Raw genomic sequence first — 8,103 nt, 5'->3', positions numbered from 1 at the left:
AATTCCAGCCCTGTCACAATGAGTGTCAGAACTGGCCGGGCTGTTTTACAAGGGATGGAGTTTCTGGCAGTGGCAGCCTCCCTGCAGGTATTCAATTTGCACACCTATAAAGGGCAGATATAAAATCAACTCCCTCACACATAACAACCCTGCAGAGCACACAGCTCCAGACCCTGCCACAGCTCCAGCTGCATATCCAGATCAGGGCTTTGCCTACATTGCCTGTGGGCAGACCCTGAATGAACATTTGCTGTGTTCTGAGGATGGGTGGTATGTTCTGGGCATTCTCACAGTGCCACTTCACAGATCCCACACAGCCAATCAGTATTTAATCAGCTTTGTCTCTGAAAGGCTGTGTCTTCTATGCTGGGAATATCCAAACATGCCTTATTCACACAAGTTAACTCAGACAACGTTGTCATCTTATTGGAAAGCTCCCATACCTTCTCAGTGATTTCTCATGTGCAGCTCCTCACAGCACAACAAACTCCAACTCTCTCCTCACCCAGCTCCCCCACTCTTTTGTAGCACTAATCTTCTTATTGGACACAGCTGTGGCCTGTTAAGGGCAGGCCTGTTTCTAATCTTGGTGATTAGTGCAGCTGCAACTCCTCAGGTGTGAGACCACCTTCTGCACCATCTTTATTTTCTTACATTCTATCCCTGCACAAGACAACTTAAAATATTATATTACTTATGTAGTATTGTGCACGTTATTTGCTTTCTGCTTTGCCCTCTCACTGTAAGATTTTAAAACTGTTGGTTTGGTTTTTTCTGGTCACATCAACTTTACAAGTTTGTATCCTGGATCAAAGCCCTCAGAATTGTTACTCTGCGGCCCCAACAACCCAGTGCTGGTGGTGATACTGCAAGTGCTTTACTGGACAGAGCTACTGCCAGCTGCTGAGATGTTTCGAATGGGAGGAAAAAAAAGTCTTTCAAAAAAGGTCCCTGAAGCCCACTCAGCACCTTGTATATCAGTCCTCAACTTACTACTACACAGGAAAAAAGTCAGATTCTATTCTGACATACTAGGTTCATTCTCCCAGCACTAATTAATAACTCTCAGTTATTAATCATACTTACCTATCTACAGCTTCCTTAAAGTGTCTTGTGTCAGCTTTCTCTGGAATCACTGAGAACCAATCCAGGTGGAAAATGTACCCTGATGCCTAATTTACCACAGCATGGATCAGTACTACCTTTAATCACAGTATTCCGTTCTCTGGAAAGGGGGAATACATAAAGTTTTTTTGTAAATATAGCCACCACACATGGCAAATGTCAAGATTTTAATGACACACACTTTCAGTACTTTCCATCTTCAAAAGGCTCCCCACTGGTTAAAATATTTGGGAGTAATGACTGTTGAAAAATGCCCTGTGAAGTAAGTGCTCCAAGTATAAAGCTGTTTTCTGGCATTCTCTCCCTTGACTTCATCACCCCCAAACCCTGAGAATGGGAGCTGCATTCAATCACTGCTACACAGTCCTGGCATATTAAAAACTCCTTCATGGTTAGCCGGTAGGCACTTTTGTTGCGTAATTTGTCCAGCATTTTACTGTAAGTGAGAGAACTGGCTCAGCCTGAAGGCTTGGCAGGGTAGGTGCATGTCTGCCACTGCAGCCTTGCTTTGCTGTCCTTACATGCCACACTTCATCCACATTTTATTTTTTCTTTTAGTCCAACCTTCAAGAATTTATTTCATAGCAGCTCCCATCTCTGGGATAATTACACTTAGTTAGCTGCACTCAACACCCATGATTTCATAAGGTGCCACAAACAGATGCCAATTAAATTCCTTTATTGGAGACAGAAACATTGAATTTGAATACAGAACATTTGAATACAGATCTGATGAAGGAAAACTGCAAATAGTATAGACTGTTTCTACTGCCAGCAAAATACAGTTCTTATAGGATGTACAGACACACAAATATAGTGCTTCTTTCATGCCAGATGGTAACTACGTAACAATGCCATTAGGAGCTCTTAATTGTGCTTCTAAAAACCTTTAGAGAAGAATGAGGTAGAGTTTCCTTTAGTTTATCCAGTACTTTTTCACACATCTGTCCTTTACTGCTTTTATATGCTTCAGATTCTTGTAAAATACCCAGTTAACTTTCAGCATGTGAGAAAACAGAGACCCTTCAGAAGTGTTTACTTCTCCCTCCCTAGGCTGCTAATTTCCCACTACAATTTCAGTAACCACTTCTGCACCCTCCTAAAAGCCTCAAAGCTCAAGTAGGTTGGGACTTCTGGCTTTCCAACAGAAATTGTCTGTAAACAGCTTCAGATGAAACTGTAACTTGTCCTCATTACGGCAAAGAACTTTCTGCATTTTGTCACCCAGTGGCCAAGGTGAGTCCAGGAGACAAAGGGAACAGATCCACCCTTTGTGAACTTTCTGGACTAGGAAATGGTGTTAATGGTGTGTTTGTCTCCTGCTTGCAGCTCCAGTCCACCACTGGGCTTAACACAAATGATGGGAAGAGAATCCACCAGTGACCTGTTAGATGGTTTGGAGCATCAGCTGTTTGACCAAATATTCCACTGTTTTACAAGATATAAAAGTGCTGCAGCTTTCAGTGAAGATATAGGGGCCCAAGCTGAAAATGGAGGCACAGATGGAGGTGTTTGAGCAGGTGAAGAGCATTAACACCAACTTAAATCCCAACATCAGTCTCTGATCCTGCTAGACCTGTGGTGTCTGTCAGTGGACTCACCAAGAGTGGATGTGATGTGCTGCTGCCCTCCTGCCTCACTGGCCTGAGGGGTATTTTCATTTTCCCTCTTGCTCCTCTTCCTGACACAGCAGATTTTCCACTCACTGCTCTGGTCTTTGCTGCCAGCACTCAGTACTCAGTTTAGCACAAGCAGGGTGCAGTTATGTCACCCAAAATGATCACAATTCTAGTGGTGACCAAGTCACAGTGACCAGGGGGTTTGGCATACACAAAGAAGGTGATTACATAAAGAATAAGTATGTTTAAGCTACTGCAATGTGATAGTGTAAGACAACAGTTCAGCAAACACTGCATCAGAACTCTAAAATGAAAAACAAAATTTTTATAAAAGGTGCAAAGTTTAAAAGACTCCATGTTCATACCTCAATCACTTGGATTGTAGGACAGCAAATCTGTTTCTGCAAGACAGGACCACCTGAGAAAAGCTTCTGAGCTCCTCTACCTCCCCCTGAATTCAAGAGGGCTCCTCCTCTAATCAAGCAGCTCTGAGATCAGTCCCAGCTGTTTTTCTGTCTACCTCTTGGAAGACAGACATTTCAAATAACTTGCACTCCAAATGACTTTCAAGTATCACATTTTTCCAAATTCCCATTCCTCATGCCTGAGGATAAATAATAAAACTAATACACAGGAAAGGATCTGTGATATCTCTGTATTGAATTGGGCAAACCCAACAAGAGGTTATGTACAAAGAGGAGGAGTGGCTGATAACTGATTTTGGCTTGAGACAGTTGAACAGGTGTAAACAATGGCTGGGCAGAGAGATCTCACTACCTTGCTTTTGTCTTACCACTCTTCCCTTCTATAGCCCAGAAAAAATTCTGTTTGCTTTGCCCTGCTCTGGACTGACCAGGTTATCTACCCCAGGAACCTTTATCAGCATCCTCACCTGGCTCTGTCCCTGCCATTCTCAAGGAATTTGCCCTCACTGCAGTTAACAGTCTGGTTAAATAATGCCAGTTGCTGAAGCCATAATTATTGGCACCAGAACAACTTGCATGAAATGCCAGTTTCATGAAAACGCTGTTATTTGAAGGACTTTTTTCTTAGTCATGAATCATGCTAACCAAACTTAAGATTAAGGACATGCTCAATACTGAAAATAATAATCAAAAGAATGCAGAGAAGAAAGAACATATTAGATTTCAGTATTATCATTTTAAAGTACAGTGTTTGTAAAACATAAGCATGTGAAAGGCTGAATCTCATTTGATCAACCCAATTAAACATTAAATAATCGCAGCCAATTATGCAAATATCACACAACAATATTAATTTGTTGATATTTTTTTGAACAGTTTCAAATTTTCCTAATGTTAGACTATCTTATGTCTTAAATGATCAATTACCAGAACCATAACTAAGTGATGAAGAATGGATAATTGCCTAGTTATGATGTACCATACTCTTTCTATGTAAATCTGTTGCAATTAAACAAATAGGGCACATGGAGAAAAGATGTGCAGATGTTCTTTTACAATCTGTTACTAGCTCAGGGAATACCACAGCTCCCTCCTAAATTTTACGAGTAAAAACAAGGAGAATGCAATACCAAATACTGATTGTTATTTACACATGTTATTTCTTTCCTTTGGTTAATGGGATAAAATGCACTGCCACAATTCAGAGTAGGACAGCAGGCAACATCAGAAGAATTTCCTGTACTATACTGATCTGTCAGCTCTCTTATTTAGGTTTCAAAGTTTAGAATCTAAAACCTATTCCCCTGGATTCCACTTGGAAACAAGCATGGCCTTGAGCTAACACAGACAGAGCAAGGCAATAAACCAAGATGTTAAAGACAACAATTAACACACACCCACTCCACGTTTTCATTCTTCCCTGGGAGAAAAGACCACTCATTTCTGTGGGTCATTCCACTACCAAATCTCCTCATTTTGAGTCTCCATTAGCAGAAAAAACAGAGGTGTCTGTCTGGTCAGTGCAGGAAACAGTGCAAAACACAACAAATGAAACCATCTGGTTCATGTTAAATAACTTGCAACCAATTTAACAACTTAACCAATTTAACAACTTTCAGGCTTACATTTCAGTAAAGTAATTTTTCTAACTGGTCCTTATTCATTCTGCCTAGTGAATACATTGCTGCTGGTATACTGAGGCCTTCATGGGTATTTCTGATATGTGGTATCATTTATCAGCTCTGTCAAAGCTGAGATGTTCAGGTATTGCACAACCACTTTGCCATGCATCTGAACTTAGGAGATTTTTACTTTTCCATTTGCTGATAAATCAAAGATGAACTTAAGGGAAGGAATAGATTGTTCAGTACCAGTAAGCCACAAATGGCTGCTCATTACAGAATCTTCAGAGAGCTCCACTCCACACTCCGGTCAAAGGCACACTTTAATTTCAATACTGGTCTCATTGGATAAAACTCTCTACCCCATGTTGCACCTTGACATATTCCCCATGTTTATATTCCAGCCATCTAATTAAATAAAAGCAAAGACTACTAGTTAAATAAAAGGAAAGACTACCAGCAGCTTATAACACATAGTAAGATACTGAACAAAGACCAGCACGGGATACAAATTCAAACGTCACAACGCTATGGCTACTATGAGTGAAACAACATTTTGTGCTTGCAGTTTTAGACTAAAGAAAAAATTATCCATCAATTTTTAACAACAGTTACATTGTCAGAGAGAACCTTCAACTGTTCTTCATTAAAAGATCGGATTGGGCTGCAGTCAAAGACAGGAAAAATCATCTGAGGGAGCAGAAGAAAGTGATGGCTAAGGAGGGGTCTTCAGAATGTGATGAAAAATGAACAGGAAGCCATAAGGCTGCTCTTTAACAGCTGCATAAGGCATGGATGGTCCACTAGAAATTGTATTTTACTTTTTAACTATGTTAACAAATGCCAGTAACTACAAAAGAGAGAGATACTGTTGGTCTTAAAAAAATTAAAGTGCTAAATGTTTCCCTTAATACTGGTGCATCTCTACTGCAAACTAGAACAAGAAATGTTTCACTTCTACTTCTTATAGGACTCCAATAAAGTGTCAATAAAGTTCCACCAGTTTTATACTGAAGTAGCACTTTGGAACATCGATAGAGAATATGGTTATCCTTTTTGGCAAGAGGTATCTTAAAGCTGTTCAACAAAGCTGTGTGCAGAAGGAGAGAGCTAATAAATATTACAGGATGGTCGTTGGTGAACATTTGCAGAAGTTACTTCCCCAACTGTGGCTACATGCTCTGTATTGCTTCCAAAGAATCAAGGCTGCATGTGAGAAAGCAGCAGTCTATGAATTATCTGCTTAACTAGAATGAAATCAGGGTTTGAATGAAGCCTCTTTCCTCCCAGACATGTTCTGCTGACAACACTGCTTGCTCCTTAATGGGAAGGCCCTTCTGCAGTACATGTGGCAATAGAGGCTGGATACAGCAAGTATGTGAAAGGGACAAGGAAAACATTTTTGTGATCTAAATTACGTGAGTTGGTGATGGAAGAAGCTCCTCAATCCAAAGGTTTGGCTTCTTTGAAGAATGGTTCAATTTTCACAGCCAAAGTTGTCTAATCTCATTTTTCTGGACACTCACCTGTAAGGTAACACTGTGTCTGCAGAGCCCAGCTCTGCTAGGCCAAAGGGGAACTTTTATCTCATTTTTAAAAGCCTGACACAGCCTTTGAGATCATGCCTAGGAGGATGTACTCAACTCTCAGAGAGAAATGCACTGCCCTAGCAGGAACTGCAAATCCCCACAGAGGGAAGGGCAAGAGGCCAACAGGAACCATCCTGCAGAATTTTGGGCTAAAGAACAAAGTTATTGGATAGAGTAGGAGGGCATCTAACAGGCTAGGCAAACTCAGCAATCTCCCATAGCAGCAGAGTAAGAAAGGATGGAGTGTATGGCTAATTTTGTTTCCCAAACACAGAGCAAAAGGCAGAATAATGTCAACAGAACCCTGTGGGCAGCTAACAGGCAACATCCTCTGTTGGTGGAGGCAGTAAACAAACCAAGCTGAAGAGCAGTTGAAGAGCATTTTACAAGTTTCCAGACTGTATATAAGGAGGCACTAAGAAAACCACTGGGAAAGTTCTACTGCTAACATTTAGCACCTCTACCAAGAAGACAGGCTTCTACCAAGAGGATTACGGTAGAAATCAAAACGATTGTGTTCACGTTTGCCAGATTGTGGAAACAATCATCCTGGGGAGCAAATTGATACTGGGACTATGCTACACACTGGCAGCTACAGAATTTGTCACTGTTCAGATGTCAGGTGTGTCTGGAGGCTCTGGACTCTGCCACCTTCATGGCACCACCATTGCCCAGTCGCTCTCTTCTCTTCCATACTGAAACAAAGCAAAAAATGAAGTTTAAGAATAAAAGTTAAAATAATCAGTGTATGTTTATCGTAACTTTTTAGGTCTATCCATAGAAATGTTCATTTTCACTGCTCTTATAGTAGTTTACATTATTTTTTATGCCTTTACCTGCCGCTGATTTGGGCACAGACTAGAGACAGCTTGCTTTACCCATATTACACTAGCTGATTTAGGAAGGAGCAGAGATGATACTCAGCACACATGACACAGAACAGCCCTGCTTCACTTCCATCAGTTTAATGCAGTTACTCCCTGAGGCCTGCTCACTAATTCACTCAGAAGTATGCCTCTGCTCAAGCTCCAATAAACAAACACATTTCATTTTATTTCTTTTTATTGTCAAGGTGGCTTTTTATTACAGCATTCTGATTGAATGTAAAATAAAACCATCACAAATACCACAGAGTGCAATTAGGGAGAATTGTAATCCAAAATAAAACAAGTTGTCTTTCTGTACACAAGCAAATGGGATCACCAGGCAGAAATGAAGGCAACCTATGGCACGCAGCCACATCCACTTCCAGGGGAGCATTCAGCCCCAAGGCAGCACTTCCGACAGCTAGACTGGTTCCATGTTCTAAAGCTCTGTCAGAAGTCCTGTAAACAATGCTCCAGAGAGACCCCAAAACACACACAGGGCTCAAGCAGGTAAATAATTCAGAGGTGGAGGGGCAGCAGCAGATGGGAGTCCTTTCCCTTAGAGTGTTATATTCAGGGAGCTTAAAAACACCTTCAACCAAGAAATGAAAACTGATTTTAGAGGCTTTATGTAGGCCAAAAAGATCACTTAATTTCTCCAGAGTGGAAAAAAGGACGTTCCTCCAGTACAGGTTCTGCATCAGCAGGAAAAGTGATAACAGGTCACTTAAACAGGGAAAAGACAAAAGCTCCAAGTCAGGATGAGCCAGAAGAAACGCACTTCTAGATCCACAAAGGAAAGATGTTCAGTGGGTTTGTGTTTTAGCCTTACTCTAGCAGGCCAGGCTCTAACTGAC

At 41.1% G+C, this 8,103-nt stretch overlaps 1 protein-coding gene across 5 annotated transcripts in view; it reads right to left on the bottom strand.

Moving 5' to 3' along the window:
* Positions 1–1,787: 1,787 nt before the first annotated feature.
* BCAT1 (branched chain amino acid transaminase 1) overlaps positions 1,788–8,103 on the bottom strand; it is a 54,231-nt gene continuing 47,915 nt past the window's right edge. For all 5 annotated transcript variants that reach the window (XM_063155706.1, XM_063155705.1, XM_063155707.1 and 2 more), the window contains one exon: positions 1,788–7,075. In XM_063155706.1, the coding sequence (XP_063011776.1) occupies positions 7,034–7,075 (42 nt within the window). In that variant the 3' untranslated portion in view covers positions 1,788–7,033. The remainder of the gene's footprint in view (positions 7,076–8,103) is intronic.

The sequence above is a fragment of the Melospiza melodia genome, chromosome 4 (genome assembly GCF_035770615.1).
Source record: "Melospiza melodia melodia isolate bMelMel2 chromosome 4, bMelMel2.pri, whole genome shotgun sequence".
Classification (NCBI taxonomy): Eukaryota; Metazoa; Chordata; class Aves; order Passeriformes; family Passerellidae; genus Melospiza; species Melospiza melodia.
Note: the sequence above shows the minus strand (reverse complement) of the source record. Positions and strands in the feature narration are given on the sequence as shown.